Source organism: Rhea americana, unplaced genomic scaffold (genome assembly GCF_003343005.1).
Source record: "Rhea americana isolate MKP2758 unplaced genomic scaffold, rheAme1 scaffold_12, whole genome shotgun sequence".
Classification (NCBI taxonomy): Eukaryota; Metazoa; Chordata; class Aves; order Rheiformes; family Rheidae; genus Rhea; species Rhea americana.
This window is the reverse complement of record NW_028185261.1, coordinates 3,683,479-3,699,944: the sequence shown is the minus strand read 5'-3', so window position 1 is coordinate 3,699,944 and position 16,466 is coordinate 3,683,479. Positions and strand designations below refer to the sequence as shown.

The 16,466-nt window shown below is 36.5% G+C and overlaps 1 protein-coding gene across 1 annotated transcript in view; it reads left to right on the top strand.

The window, feature by feature from the left end:
• Window positions 1-16,466, top strand: part of ITGA4 (integrin subunit alpha 4) — a 42,569-nt gene that overhangs the window by 2,378 nt on the left and 23,725 nt on the right. The window contains exons 3-10 of the mRNA XM_085322024.1: window positions 5,627-5,733; window positions 5,831-5,960; window positions 7,290-7,357; window positions 8,005-8,134; window positions 11,694-11,779; window positions 12,118-12,177; window positions 12,270-12,407; window positions 13,562-13,673. Of these exons, the coding sequence (XP_085178150.1) occupies window positions 5,627-5,733; window positions 5,831-5,960; window positions 7,290-7,357; window positions 8,005-8,134; window positions 11,694-11,779; window positions 12,118-12,177; window positions 12,270-12,407; window positions 13,562-13,673 (831 nt within the window). The remainder of the gene's footprint in view (window positions 1-5,626; window positions 5,734-5,830; window positions 5,961-7,289; window positions 7,358-8,004; window positions 8,135-11,693; window positions 11,780-12,117; window positions 12,178-12,269; window positions 12,408-13,561; window positions 13,674-16,466) is intronic.

The following is a 16,466-nucleotide window of genomic DNA, read 5'->3' as shown; positions in this document are numbered from 1 at the left end:
ACTTGATGGCTTTTTCTCAGTTGTTTAGGGGACTCTAAATGAAATGATGCGGTTGAAAAGGTTTATATCGTGGCAAAGGCTTGGTTTAGTGAGTCTTCCATCCCCATATTTAGAGATGGCAGGTATGCAGCAATGTTTACTGTCTTGTTCTGCTCTTTTAAAAATGATGACACCACAAAGAGAAACAGAAATTTTACAAAGTGTTTATTCCCTTGGTGCTGGGCGGCTTCTTCGTAACACCAAGGTAGTTCTGTGGTATTTCTGAAGTTAAACAGATACTTAAAAGAAGTGTTATACCATAAAGCAAGAAGTGAGGTCAATAAAAAAGCCAAACCATTCTGCGGTGCATGGGATGTAAATTAAGGAGGGTAGTGTCAGGGTTTGGTTAAGCCTTGCTCAGCTTGCAGAGCAGCCACAGAAATACACAAGGGAACTTTGAATTGCAAAGTTAAACTTAATTCTCTCTTATCTAACTCATTCAGACTGTCAGCAACTTTTAGACATAATGGTTTTATCAACACTGTGTCTTTCGATGGGTGACCTCTTCTGCTTGGATTTTTGCCATTGACAAGTTTGGGTTCTAATCTCTTAGAGCAAATTGCTCTGAAAAAGGAGTAGGGATATATTATGTTGCTGGGACAGGGAAATTCAGAGATAGCCATTTTTATCTTTCTCTTCAATACCTGAGTTCACATCTTTTTCAATGTAAGAATCTCTGAGGCAATAAGTTTCTAGTTATGAGTCACAGAAATAGAAGCAATAGAAGTCATTTTTTCCTAATGTCAGACCTCTGATAAACAGATGTGAAGCGTAGAAATACTAAATTAACTTGCTGCCATTTTTCACTAAAGTAGCCTTAAAACTGACTTCACTAATTAACAAAGGATTCATGCCCAGTTGTGCAAGAAGAATTTGTGTGCCTCTGATCACACAGAACTGCCATTATTTGGGAGGGGTTGGTTTCTTTTTTTGGAGGGGGTAGGTGTGGATCACAGTCCTATCTGGCTCCTCAATAGACAAGGATTTACTGGAAACGATCCTATGCTGCAGTCATCCCAACATCTGCAAATAATTCATCCAGGCATAATTTAGAGAATTTTAATGTTGCTCGAGGTGTTAGGGACTTGGGCTTTTTTAAGAACCAAGAGAAATTGTGAGAGACACTAGCAAATTTTTGTTTTCGCAGCACCTTACTTGGACTGTAAATCTCTCTCTGCTGAATAGAGGCATAAAGTGTTGAGTCTCTTTTCTAGTTCTAGTATTCCTGTTTTGTCAGTAACRTCAAATATTCCAGACTATTGATTTGTTTGTAGTTGGGCTCTCTTTAAATGATGACTTACGTTAGATACAGAGGCTTTTAATCAAATAGTGTGAAAATACAGATCCCAGTGCTTCAGGTTTATTATTTAGAGAACTAAGTACTGGTCTTCTAGGGCACTGAGTGACTACTCTATTGATTTTTTTAAAGGAAATCTAGTACGTTTTTGAACGTTAAGGCCTTGACCACGTCAGTTTGGGACAATCGTAAATTGTTGCAGAGGAATTGAAGCACAATGTTCTTTGGATGTTTTGACCTACTACATTTTGGACTTGCAAAATGTTTGTTGAAAAATTTCAACAAAATTTTTGACCAATTTGAAACGGAGTGTGATTTATTCGCTAATAACAGAATACAATTTGTAAAACTTGCCATCTGAGCTAACAAAAAAAAAGTTTCGACTACAAATTTATACAGAAAATTCTTGTGCATGTTCTTTAAGATCAAAAAGTTTTGCCCCAGAGGATCAGTCTTCTTTTAAGCCCTTTGTAAATTTAACCTGTGGACAAATTGCCCTCTAGCTCCCCCAGCTGAATCATTACTGTGGAAAAGAAGTGAACAGTTAACAGCTTTCCCCAAAAGGCTAACTTGCATTTGTTCAACTTTGATTACAGTAGACTTCTTGCCTTTGGAAGTTTGGCTTTTTGATCTCACTTGCCTTGATCATATCCTGCCAGTGATTTAGTCTGAAATAACCTTACTGTTCCAAGGGAAGACAGGACCTTCTTGACCTACATCTGTTATGAAAACAGCTCTCACCTAAATAAAATATGTTTGGGTTGAGTGATAAGACCTATTAAATCCCTGAAGAGAGAAAAAAATACAGTCCTGGGTGAGTGAAAGAGTCTTGTGAGGCCCTGACATCTAAGAGTAGAATATCAGAAGGGTTGTCAACTGAGCAGTAGGCTTCATAGTTTTGATCAGCTAGCAATTAGGATCAGAGGAGTTCTGGGAGAATAAAAAGGATCATGAGAGGCTGTTGAATGTAGCAAGCACTGGAAAAAGTTACATAAAACTGGCTTCTCAGATGACATGGGAAACATTTGTATAGAGTCCTTGAGGCCAAAGCTAGAAGTGGCTTTTTAAGTTGTGATCTTACTTATATGTGGCTGTGTTGTTTCTGTGGATGTGTACAGCAGGGATAATAACAGAAGTGTTTCTTCCAGCTGTGTAATGTACACAGGCTGGGCAATTACTTATCTTTGGGTGACTTATGGCAACCCGTACACCCTTTCCCTGAGGCAGTCAAGCTGCCATGTTCTCTCAAGCTTATGCAGTGCTGCACTGTTGCRTGTGCAGACAACAGCATTTTCTCTTCTCTTTGGATAAAACCTTGATAATGTCTTATCCTTGCTCATCGTTGTGCCTTTTGTGTTTCTTCTCTTGCCCACAAAGGCCTATCGTTTTAAAGGTGCTTGAATACTTGCCAGTCAGAGAAAGAGAAGAGAAATAAGACAGTAGGTCAGAAGAGGGCCAAAGAGAATGTGAATCGAGACCATATGCTAGAGCCAAGGAAACCATGAACATGAATGAATGGAGGTCATAGACAAAATAGACCAAAAACTGCTAAAATAAACAAAACTTCTTCTGCTCTCTAACAACACCGTTACCTGGTCTTGCTTGACTTACTAACAGAAAGTCTAGAAGACCTCTTTAAGATCTAAATTTATGACACTGGTTTTCTCTGCTTTTATTTCCTATAAATGCACATGCAGTATAAAGCACATCCAGTGTAAGTCATTGTCATCAGACGACCAAAAACATTACTAGAATGGAGTTACCAGAAGCAGCTTTTGTGATTTAATGGAGTGTTAATCCCTAAGCATGGGAATGAAATAGGAATAATATTCCTAAGAGGACTTGAACCAGATTCATGAGCTTTGTAATTCATGCAAATCATAGAAATGTCTTTCTGAGGTAGCAGGTACATGACATAACTAAATTCCAAACTTGTGTCTGAAGATTGTTGCAGGGTGGGAGAGCAGTATTCGATACATGGAAAATCATGTCCCTGACATTAGCCAATTCAGAAGCTTCTCACTTAGACCTTAGTAACTGATAGCCTACAGAAAATGCAACTGCTTTTTAGTAGATGTTCAGAGTAATGCATTTTATTTCATGCTGGTCATGGAATAAGAACATACACAGAGTTGGTTATTGTACCTCAGGTAACCTACAGAGATTTTATTAAATTGCGATGACGTTATAGCTTCTCTGACCCAGAGAACTGAAGGTGATGTTACTGTGAGTTCTAAGGTCGGTTCCTATTTACTTGGATTTTCTTATACTTATTTCCTTGATGTCATGGGGAAAGGTTCATGGGGGAAGAAGGAGATGCATCTTGATCCTGTGAAGGGTGTTATTTTTAGGAAGAGGTAGACCACATTTGCAGTGTGTAGGGAGCATTGTCCTCTCTGCAGTTCTGTGAAGAAGTCCTACCTGCACTACTGTAGTCTTTTCATCAGAGCAAGTAGAAAATACTATATTTGGGAAAAGAAGTGGAAAGATAGCAAGAAAGTTAAAGAAGTCAAGGTTGCAAAAGTTTCTTCAGACAACTGTCAAATGCTAGGCCTGCAACAGAACGGTAGGGAATGAGCTCTGGAATTAGGATGTCTGTTGGGTTTTCCTACAGGTGCTTTCCCTGAGGGTTTTTTTTACCATGCAATCAAAAAATCAAGTATCTTGATTCTATTAATCTAATATTTTCCCTCCAAAAGCACTGATGTCCTATGTACAAAATCATTGTAAACACTTTAGTTAAAAGCATGTATGTAATAAAGCCCACAGTAATTATCATTTTCCTGGTTACTGAATAGACTAGATACATACCCTGACTCTGTGTTCATACTTAATTGGGTACTTCTCTGTCCTCTGAAGGGAATTCAACAAACRTGTTATGGTTGAATTACTGTATTTCTTTAAACTCTCTGATTCATTGATTAGTAATGAATTTCAACTCTCATGCAAGCATAGTTTAGGTGTGAGGCTGGTTTTTCTTTCCAAATAATGTCACCTTTATCATTGTAGTCTATGATCTGTATTGGCGCCCTCTTCTGGGTAGCTAAAAACACTTCAAAAGTTTTGGGATGGTCAATGACAGTTGAATCTGGGGAAGTATTAAAATTATTCAAAAGAACTTGTCTATTTTGCATGCAGTTTTCTCTCATAAACTGTGTCATGCTGATAATTTTTTAAAAAATATTTTGGTTAATGTTTGTTGGCACAAACAACAGATACTTTCCTAAATGAAAAGCTTGCTTTATATTTATATAACTTAAAATTCCTTTGAATATCCCCTTCTGCTTGCCACAGCTATTACTACAGCTTTCTATGAGGAAGCAAGTATTTGCTAGCTGGGTAGTGCTATAGCCATTTGGGGAGTTTGAAGAAACTTAATTATGTTCTCTAAGGTTTTAAAAATGAACTCTTAAAAAAAAAAAAAAAAAAAAAACACCACTTCTAAATAAATGGAGTGGTGGAATGGTACAGGAAGTACAGAGGACATGCATCCATAATGATTTCATATCCTTAGCAGATATTACAGTTATGCACCCTTTATTTGAAATGAGTTTGCAGTAGAGACCATTTTAATGTCTGCTATCAGGAGGATGTAGCTAAGAACAAGTAGAAGAGAGATGTGCTTTAGGCTAGAGTTTAGGTACTGGAGACACTACTTGTTTCTTGTGAATTTTTAGACTGAAAACACTTGCAAAGCCCAACCTGGTAATAGCTTGCATCTCCTGAAGGTCAAATTCTAGGATAGAGAATTCAGACTTGCAGTATAAGCCCACTCCTATATAAATCTTCATATTATTGCTTAATTTGGTTTCAGATATTGGCTTCCAATTTCTTAGAGTAGCAATCAAGAATCTTTGGATTTGGTTAGTTTAGCAATACGAACTTACTGCTGAGAGATTTTCCTTTAGTAATACTAATATGATATATCATAGTGATATGGCTTAAGCCATGAAATAGATGCTACTTTAAAAATCTATATACATGCTATATTAAATTGAGTATAAAGTCACTTTCTATCGTAGTTTTAATAGTGACGGAGAAACCARTATTCACTGCCAGATCAATCTTGTTCAGAAACAACGTGTTCTCTTTAACTACATACAGTCTTACTTTTGTTCAAGAGGAATGTGAAACATTTACCTGGAAAAGTCTACGTAAAACGTGCAGCTATAAGGTCCACTAAACTTGCATTATTAAAGTCTTCCAATAGAATTCTCTACTGTTGCAGTCATGTGCCACATGTCACTTTGATCTGTCCCTCAGTTCAAAGTGTTGGTATTTGTGTCCTAGGAAACCCAGCTGGAGAACCCTGTGGAAAGACTTGTTTGGAAGAGCGTGATAATCAGTGGTTGGGTGTCAGCTTATCAAGGCAGCCAACAGAAAATGGATCTATCGTTGTATGTATTACCTTTGGAACTGTGTATCCATTTTTCAGACTGCCTTCACCATTCTTTTGCTTCTGTGTCTAATACGATGTTTATTTTTTATTCATAGGCTTGTGGACATAGATGGAAAAATATCTTTTACATAAAGTATGAACACAAACTCCCTCACGGTATTTGTTTTGCCATCTCTTCTGATTTTCGAACTGATCTGAGTAGAAGAATATGCCCATGCTATATAGGTAAGCAGAATGCTTGAGTCACTTCTAGGGAAGAATAACATGTAAAATCAAATCAGAGCGCATGAAGAACCTGTGTCGTTCTAGGCAGGCTTTCTGCAGTCAAGGACTCAAGGACTAAGTGCTGCTATAAGCCCAACCTATAATACAAATCTGTTAGCAAGAAGTTTATCACTTTGAAGTTGCTTTCAGCAGGCAAAAAATAGTTTAAATAAGGCATCAAAACACTTGCTCATTGAACTGGACTGTTGAGGTGTGAATGCTCCTCAAAAATAGGCCAGTACAGGAGCTCCTTCATTCCTTTGCTCTGTCATTTGCTCACTCTGCTCAGTATGCTGCTCACAGTGGAATACAAGTAACATCTTCAAAGAGGTTGTTGCTGCTTAGTGTTCTCTGTAAAGCTGATGTGGCTCTTCAAAGCAGCCCCTGCAGCCTCGTGTTCTGCTGGTGTGTCCCTGCTCTGAACTTGTTTTCTGCCAGGCTTGTGCCTGCAGTGTGAGATCTTCTGCAGATCTCCTCAAAAGACTGCAGAATAAGAATCAAGATCTGAAATTTCTTAAACAAGTCGAATCCGTGGCTTTTTCTTTGATTCCTTTTTCTCTAAGAGAACTATCTAGCAACCCTRCCCCTTGTAAAAGCAAGGAAGAATGGACAACCTGGCTTTTCCACAGAGACTGATAAGAGTAACATATTCAAACATCCTTCTGCTGGCTTCAGAGGCTATTATAARCGTTGGTGAAATAATCCTTTTATCTTGCATGATTATTAAGTAAATAATTCTAAGGATGAAATGAAAGGAAGCCTGGTAGGAGGCAGTTAGCAAGGAAAAGCAAGAAAATAGAGCTGGGAGAGTTGAATATAAAGACAATTCCCAGGAGTGGTAGATACCAGTATTTCTAAGATACACAACACACACTCTTCAAAGCCTGAATGGAGCATCAAAGCAACTCCTATGAAGACAAATGCACTTGTCAATCAAATTATGCCTGAATTGTAGACAGAATGCGAAGGAAAGAGTTAAACCTATCCATCTGTGCTGCTCAGACTATTTACTATTTCGTTTGGTGTATTTTTTTCATGGAATAATTTAAAGAGAAAATTAACTTCTAAATGCATAAGACTTCAAAGGCAGCTGTGATTGAGTGGTAYGTATTACTTTGAATTTGTTACACTACTATTTTTGAAGCTGAAGGCTACACAGTGGAAAACTGTTTTTAGTTTTATTACAGAACTAAACACTATTTTTTTAATTTGAACTTCTTTTGGAAACCTAAAAAAAAAATCTGAAATAACATGTTTCTCACCCTTTTAATATTTCTTGCCAACATCCAGATCACGTGCGAAAGTTTGGAGAAAACCATGGGTCATGCCAGGCTGGAATGTCTAGTTTTTACATTGAGGTGTGTAAGTCTAGTATCTTTAATACCTCCCCCTCTGTACACATATATGAAAGTACATATGGGGACACACACACATACACACACACACATTCCATCTCTTTTGTTGGAAGGAAAAATCAGACTTGTATCATTTCTTCTAATTGAATCTTATTAAGACTTGCATGATAATTCACAACTAACTAGGAATACTTTTACATCTTGCTCCAAATCTAAAATTACTTTTCATGCAGAAAAAGAGCATGAATATAACAGAGTATGAAATTTTATTATTCTCTTTAGAGTAATCTGTTTAATGCAACATTAATATAAATAAGGCTTGCTATCTTGCTTTAGAGGGTACTGTTCCATATTGTTTAATCTACATTCCACCACAAGACTATGATTTTTAACACATTTTTTTGAGACAAGACTATTTTACTTGTTGCTGTCTTCTAAATGGTTGGCAAGTCAAAGTTTTAATAACCATATTCTTAGAAAGCCTGAAAAATGGTGGTCTTGTGGTAATCCCCCAATACTGAGCCAGGTGTATCTCCATTAGTGTTTTTGTTGAGTTTGCAGGAGACATAAAGAAAAGCAGTTGACTTGCTTGCCTATCTTCATGAATATTTAAACATGTATAACATGGCTTTGTTTTATTTTTCTTTTAGGACTTAATTATAATGGGAGCCCCAGGATCGTTTTATTGGACTGGTTCTGTTTTTGTGTACAATACGACTGCAAATACAATCCATGCTTACACAGATTCAAATAACCAAGTGAAATTTGGCAGTTATTTAGGTATTTTAAAAAATTTAATACTTTATATAATCAAAGAATTAGCTAAAGAATTGGTCTTGAAGTACACAGTGTTTATCAGTGCTTTCTTTTATTCCAGGAACAAAAATTCTAAAGATGTGTTTTGATTTTGTTAAATATTACTCAATTATAAGGTTCTTCTCTATCCTTTTCACTTGAAAGCTTCTCGAGCATTACTTTTCTTTTTCTGTCATCACTCCACTGAGTTTGTATTATTTCTTGATTCTGAAGGGAGAGATATGCTTTGGATTACCTCTAGTTTGCACTTCACTATTAAGTCTGAAATACTGGCAAGGATTTTCATAGCAAAACACATGCTGACCTTGTGTACAACAGAAGTATAAAAAGTTCATAAATGTGAAAGCTGCAAGAAAGCAAGTTTCAGTGTCCATAAGGGGAAGTTCGCTATGACCTTAAGACACAGGCTTGTCTCCAGTCTTTTTAATATTCCAACCATATCTGGTTTCTGGATGCATGGGAATGCAAACCTAACCTACAGATGTCTGCACTGAAAGCCACGCAACTCTTATTCRTGTACCAACATCCGAGTAGTTATCTGCATTTGGTGCTAGAATTTGTAGGATTTTGTGCCAGAACCATCCATTCTTCAGAACATCAGAACTTCAGTTTTCTCGGTACACACTAAGAAAAGCTCATCTGACCTTCCTGAACTTAGTATGCAAGAATGCTTTTGTCTATGACCTTTGGTTTTGGCATTTTCCCACCCATAGATTCAGTACAAGTGGATAAGCAGTTCCTGTTTGTGATTTCACTCTTTTGACAATAGGAAGGAGACACAAGTTATGAAATAACTACTACGCAATGTGAAATGGATAACACTTCAGAATTCACTGCTGAGCCTTTGAAAAGTTGTAGTTGGATTTGAGGGGAAATTATGCAAAAGAGATGCCATATGGTAAAAGATGATCAGATACCAGATCAATATGCTTAATCAGGAATGTATCTAACCTTTCACAGGTTGAAGGAAAACTTTAGAGAGCGCTTTAAAACCTTGCTGCTGCTTTCCAACAGCAATCAAGCAGCAAAACATTGTACCTGTCCAGAAAAGGCACATCTTGGATTTCTATTCTTATGCTGTACAGACTGTAAGTGTTGGAATTTCTGTAATGAATGAGTCRAGTCATTGATAGCTGAAAGTCAGGTATAAGCAAAGGAGTAAAACATAAGACATAAGAAGTATGACAGGAGAGGTCCAGTGAAAGAATTTCTTCACATATAAAGTCTCTCCTAGTTCTCTTGCCCTTCTAGGAACTGAGATATATTGGCATTTCCTTCATGAGCACTTCTCCAGTATCCAGGTGTAACCATACCAACCAGCATACTGGCAAGGCAGAGCTACCTGTTCCTCTCAATTCTGCCCTCTCTAGAGGAAAGTGAAGAAGAAAGGGATAACTAACTTATCTGTGTCTCTGCAGTACTACTTGAGATGAAACTTAAATTTTCCCTTTTGTTGCATGCTTCTTAAATCTGCATTTGGTCTCTTCATAATAATATTTTAGTTGAAAGAAAGTGAAGGTACCTTCCCTTGAGCTCTCTCAGCTTCTGTGCTGTCCCATTTCTTGCATTGTTTTAGGCTGACATTATTCATGGCTAATTGTCTTATCAAATAATTCTTACAGACTGAGTTTGTTTATACCTTAAATGAGGAACAAAAATATCTTTATCAAATGGTCAAAGTATATCATGACCAGACTGTAATTCAACGTACATGCCTACACTTAATTATATACTTCTACTATTCCTTTCTTTTGGCAGACACCATCAGTTGGCTTCTTTATTTACGTTTTTTTAAAGAACAGAAAGTAATACATAACAAATCAGAGTTTTGTAGGAAGAGAGTACCAAAAAAATACTATAAGATGTTCTGTCCACTGGGAGAAATGAAGATGTTTGAGATAATAAAAGCAAGTTTAGAAGGAGAAGCTGGGAATATATAACTTTTGGTAGATTTCCTTGACTTCCTCAGAATATGAATGCTTTGGAGATAAATAGCAGTCATCTTTAAAGAGATAAAGTCAGCTAGGCTTGATGAAAGAGTAACCTTAGGTACTTAAAGATCTCTCTTAAAGAAATCACAAGCCAGTACTTTATTTTGGGAACCTGAGAAGGGGAAATGATGTTTCAGAAAGCTAGAAAGTCAGTGTAACACCTATCATTAAAACAGGAGAAAATGAAAACGAAGTGTATTTTAAGGTAGTCGGCCAATCCTCAGTAAAGAAGAGAGAATTCTGGGGTTGGGAATACAATTAGATTTGGTAGGTTCTTTGAATGTAAAGGGTTGATTATGGGATTGTTTCCCCACCCCCAGTCTTTTTATACCATAATAAAAATCTAGACTCTGTGCCTACTATAGTTGCTTTTGGTGATTTTTTTTTTCTTTAAAAAAACCATGTTCATTAGAAGCATTAATGTTTACACTTTAGCAAAACCAAATAAAGGTCAGAAAAGGTGAATTAAGGTTTATGCACTTAAGCTTAATTTTTTTTGTTGAATAAGTAAAAAACTGGGTGTTGACCTTTAAATGATAAATTGTTGTGTTCACCTCTGTTAGCTTAAAACATGAAAAGAAAATGCTGGCATAATGAGAACTCGAATGCCAGATAGTTTTCTTCACAGATGAAAGATAAAAGGCTTGTTCTCATCTGATACAAGCTGTTTTTTCCATTTTTTTTCCACATACTGTGAAAGCTGTCAGAAATTCTGTAAATACCAGAGTAGCAAAATGTTTACTATCGTCCCTGTTTCAGCTTAGCYATAATGGACTTCAGAAAATGTGAGGGTGACTCATGTAGCTGCAGATTTAGGCCTCCACCTTCCATTTGCAATTCTGTGCTTGGACTTTGCACCAAATATGGTCCTATTTGTGAAGAGTTGTTTCCACTGATACAAATACTTCGTTGTGTAGATCYTTTTTACAAAAACTGATGAAATGTTTTCTTGTTATCAAATGTTAGCTCCAAAGTATTCCTGAGTTATTCATGTATGTGTATATAAAATACAGCCTGTGTGTATAAATGTGTGTCTTAAAACAATATAAACTCTATATATATACACACACACACGTAAAAGTGGTGCTACATTTCATTTTTCTGCAGTCTAATTAAAACAATAGTTAAATTATAGAGTGATGATAATTGAATAAAATTCTTCCACATTTCACTAAATGAACAGTAGATACTTTGTATTACAGTACAGAGCCACTGAACACTTACAAAATGTATGTTAACAGAAGATGTGTGCGATTTTTTTTAAATGCCTTTTAAAATATGACAGATAATTGAGACCTTGGGAAGAAATGAGCATTTCTGACCCACAGTAGCTCTGAAGTTGCTGGAACTGCTTTTATCGACCTTTTGCGTATATTTCAAAAATTTTCCTCTCTGTAGTATTTATGTTGGTAGCTTGCTTGTGGTCTGTATATCAAACTCTCAATAATTTATGGTATTGGCAGCTTTTATACATCATGCTCTCTTCCTTATGTGATATTAAAAGTGTTGAGTGGTGTATTTCTAATTTACAGGATACTCTGTTGGAGCTGGGCATTTTTTGACATCRGCTAGTACAGAAGTAATTGGAGGGGCTCCCCAACAGGAGCAGACTGGTAAAGTAAGAGATTGTTCATACTGTTGGTCTGAAGCGGATTTCCTCCTGCCTGTCTACCTGCGATTTTTTYAGTTTAGGTTAATGTAATGAAGACAAGCATTGGATAATAGAATTTCTCATGGGGAGAAAAGGCAAAGAAGAAATGAGGGAAGATAGTCTAGATAACACTGCTGTGAACTATGGTATTAATGAAAGGTGCAGATAAGAAATAGAGAACAGCTGTACCTTGTATTGCTGTATGTTGCCTTGCTGATTCCCTAGCTCACACCATAGAAAAAGCACAAAACAGTACTTCAAATTACCGCTCACTGAATAGCATTTTTATTTTCTCTTTGTTTTAGGCATATATTTTTAGCATTGAGAAGCAACTAAATATTCTATTTGAACTAAAGGGTAAAAAGGTAAATCTTTCATGCAGCTCTTCTGTACCTTAGAATTTGCAGTGTGTCTTCATAAAAATTTGAAAATAYTGGGATTTCTTGTTTGCACACAGCTTGGTTCTTACTTTGGAGCTGCAGTTTGTGCTGTGGACCTGAATTCAGATGGCCTCTCAGACTTACTAGTTGGTGCTCCAATGCAAAGTACTATTAGAGAAGAAGGAAGAGTTTATGTTTACATCAACTCAGGTTCTGTAAGTATTTTCTCTTAAAAACGTGTAATAATCATTCCAGCCTAACAACTAAAAGAGATTAGCTATCTCTTTATAGTAAAGCAGTTAAAGGTATAGACAAAACAGCTTTAGTACCAGTATGACAATCCCATATCAACCGGTAGTGCCAAGTATTATCTGTAAAACAAACTGACTTTCCAGCAAGAGCAGAATGTGTGGAAGAACAGCAACAGGACTCTGTTGCATATGTGTATGTCAAATGCTAGCTGTATAAACTTTAACACATTATTTACSCTATGTTGAAACTGAAGGCAATCTGGTTGTGTTTCATAGTAACTTTTGATAGTTACAGCCTGCTACTGCTTGCTACAGCAAGCTCTCTTCCATTACCATGCTTACTGCTAAATTGGCWTGTCAAGAGCCACTTATTTAGCACTTCCAAAGCAAACAAGGAATGAAAAATTTGTGTGCAATTAGGAGTTGAAATAAAGAACAACATTGGTAGATCTGTTAATATTCCTTATTTTGGTGAATGAAGAAGCTGGACAGAACATGTATTAGAATCAGCTTCCTTTTATTTTTACTAGGTATCAGAAGTGAAAGTATAATCACTTTTTTTTTTTAATCTGCTTTTGAATTTGTCTGGCATTGTTAATTTTATCCTTGTATCTATTTTCTGTCCCTCCTCCCCCTACACTGATACACATTTATTATTTTATAGTTGTAATTCACATTTTCTTACCATGAATGTATTCCTCACAGAGAATTAAGTCACTCTAGGACACCTCCAAATTACCAAAGCACACAATAGCTCTGAAGCAGCTACTACTTACTTCTTTTTTTTAGTGCACATGCATGCATACACACACCTGCACAAACACACACTGTTTTCTCAGTGCTGTAAGCACCTGTACTCTGGTATAAACTTGTTGTTGCTTAGAGGTGTTTGCTGTGGCAACACATTGCTTTTCTCTTTCTTAAAGAACATCTCCAATCTGCATATAAACTGAACTAATTATTATTTAATATCTTTGATAAGTCTGGCTTGTGTACCAAGAAGATCAGTATGATTTTTCTCTTACCATCCAAAAGCAGTGTAACATTTTGAGTAACCATCCAGGTCATCTGGAATACCCTTTATTAATGTAGTATTCATTGATTATATTTCCCATCAGGAAGCAAAAATGGTAGAATTCAATGTAGAGCTCAGCGGGAGTGACTCATATGCAGCCAGGTTTGGAGAGTCCATAGCCAATCTGGGAGACATTGATAATGATGGTTTTGAAGGTAAGTATCAAAAAAAAAGAAAACGCTTGGTTTTAATTCTCACTGAGCAGTGAGCTGCCTGAATAGGATTATGAAAGGGTGAAAAGACTTTGAAGAGGTTATCTGGCCTTTTATTTCTAGGTCATTGATTTGAAATGTGGGTGATTCATAGTCATTAACATGTAATACCAACGTGTTAAGTTATGTTGTCTTAGTGAAGGACATAAGCATAAAGTGATACTATAGCCTATAACTTTGAATGCTGGGCCTCTAGAATGGAATCTCTAATCCTGTTTTAGGCATCTGAAACAATATTTGGGAAAGAATTTGGCAATGTTATAACATTGCAAATAAAAATTACTCGTTGAGTCAAGAGCTGCTTTTGTGCTGCCAATAGGAAATACTGAGTACAGGAGGATAACAAAAATAACCTGCAAGATGTGAGGCTATCATGAGACTGCCTACCTATTTAAGTCCCTCAGGTGACTAGCAAAGGATCCCAGTGGGGCTAAGTTGGAGAACACAGGCAAGAACATCAATGGTCATGCACAGATACTGAATTCAAAATTTTAATGGAGCTCTGAGGGAGCTCTTTCTTCTGATTCCTCCTATACAGAGGGATCTGTTTTAGGCACATAGAAGGTGAATGTACACTCTTTCCCCAAGGCTGAAACACCCTTTCTAAATGTGCTAAGGCAAGATCTGAAATTTCTGTTGATATTGTTTCGGTGGGACTTGCTGAAAGGGCAGATGGAATCAGTTTCCAGACTTCTGCATCTGACTTCCGTAATGAGTACAGGAATAAGTATAAGAAGGATAGGCACTAAAAAGAAAGCACCCTTTGAAAATTATAGATTAAAGTTATTTTATTTATAGAAAACAGATKAAAAAATAGATCTGTTATAATATCTAGAATGACTGCCATGACCTTTTACTTCGCTTCCACTTACATTCAGGCTTTCTARAATGTAACTGCTACAGAAATCTCCGTGACCTACTGCTTCCAGCTTCTTCCCTTCTTGAGACCATGGCTGTATAGGTAGCTTGCAAAAATGCAGTTGCCTAGGGGGCCTTCATCTAGACTGAAGGCTAGCAGAGAGGATCTGGCCCAGTGCTTGCATTTATCTAGTCATGTTTTCAAACAGATAGGAATGGTCAATGTTCCTGTTTGAAGAATTTGCATGTTCTTCCCTTCAGCAGAGAGGCTGTCATGACAGACTGTGTAGAGARAGGATTAAAATAGGGCAGGAGCTTTGTTCTGTTCCAAAATTCTGTCATAGCTTAGAATTTCTATCAAAAATTGGTCTGTATGCAGGGAGTTAATATCCTTTGCGCAAAAACTGCCAGCCTTTATTGGGCTCTGTCTTTACCAAGTCTCTATTTGTCTTCACATTTTTGAATTTCTCTTTTTATTTGCATTTATCAACCAGTGTTCTCGTCACTCTTCCCTTTATCTTGTGTTCTTGGTCCTGCTCTGTAACCCATAAGGCTTGGAACAGTCATTTGCTTCTTTTACAGTGTCTTCTTCCTTAAAATAGTCTTTTTTTTCCTTTGGTACCTGTTCCTTTAACTCTTCCTAGATTTAATTTGTCCTGCTTTGTATTACTTGTGCTGTTGTGCAAATTCTCCAAAAGAGAGAACATTCCTYACTCATTTATAAAGTCTTACCCTTTATTACCTACTCATTATTAAGTCAAAACATACTAAGCATTTTACACACAGCCTTCCAGTTTTACCCCAAAACATTTGCAAACTGCAAAGAAAAACAATACCCAAATATAGGGCTGAGAAACAGAGAAGTAAAATCGTACTAACAGCAGCATAGCGAAATAGATATACGACACAATGTAACATACAATGGGCATCATAAAACTGCAGGGAAAGGTGTAGTAAGCTTTTGAAGGGAGCTGAAAAAATAGAGGAAATATTTGGAGTGACAGTAGGAAAAGAGATTTTCTTGTAAGAAAAACAACTGGAAGCAAAATATAAAGAGAAATTGGGTGCTACAGACCATTTGTCTACAGTAAACAGTAAAAAGCCCTGTAAAGATAATGGTATGCATGTTAGTGTAGAATCTAAGCCCACCCCCCAAACATATGTTTTGCTTTAATTTGACAGCATAACTTGGCTGTCCTATTTTCATCTTACCACTAGAAAGACATAACATATTTTGTGTATTTTAATCACTGAAGTATGAATTCATTCAGAGAGCCATTCAGCTAAACCAAGTCATCAGAGCTCTGCTTTTCCTGTGTTTTTGGTTTGGTGCAACATACAGTCTTTCCAGTTTTCAGATAGTTCAGTTTTGTTTCATTTATGAATGAAATTTCACAATTACTAATTTATACTGGTGAATTTTAAAATACTGTAATTCATTCTCCCTTTCCCTATTGCTCCTTCTTTTTTGGAAAGCATCCTCTGGCTATTTCAACCTCAGGGTTTTTTGGTAATGTTTTGGTGGGGCTGTTAAAGGTTTGTTTGCTTATGTGTTGGCACACTCCTTTGGGGTTAGATCGTCTAGGTGTAAAACATATTCCTTTGTTTAAACCAGTTACCTTCATTTCCATGTTGAATGTCCATTCAAGCCTGTTGTCAGTTGTTAACATTTCAGAGGAAAATAAATAGTTCATTTTAGTCAATATAAAAGAGTAATTGTGTTTTGGTGATTTAACCCATGTGGGAAGAGCAAAGTACAGGAAAATCATCATAGTTTCAGAAATGCAAGGCAATTTTTTTTTTTTTTTTTAAGACCATGATAATTTTGGGTACTCTGCATGATAACTTTGTAGGAACCAGATTCATAATTGTTAAGAA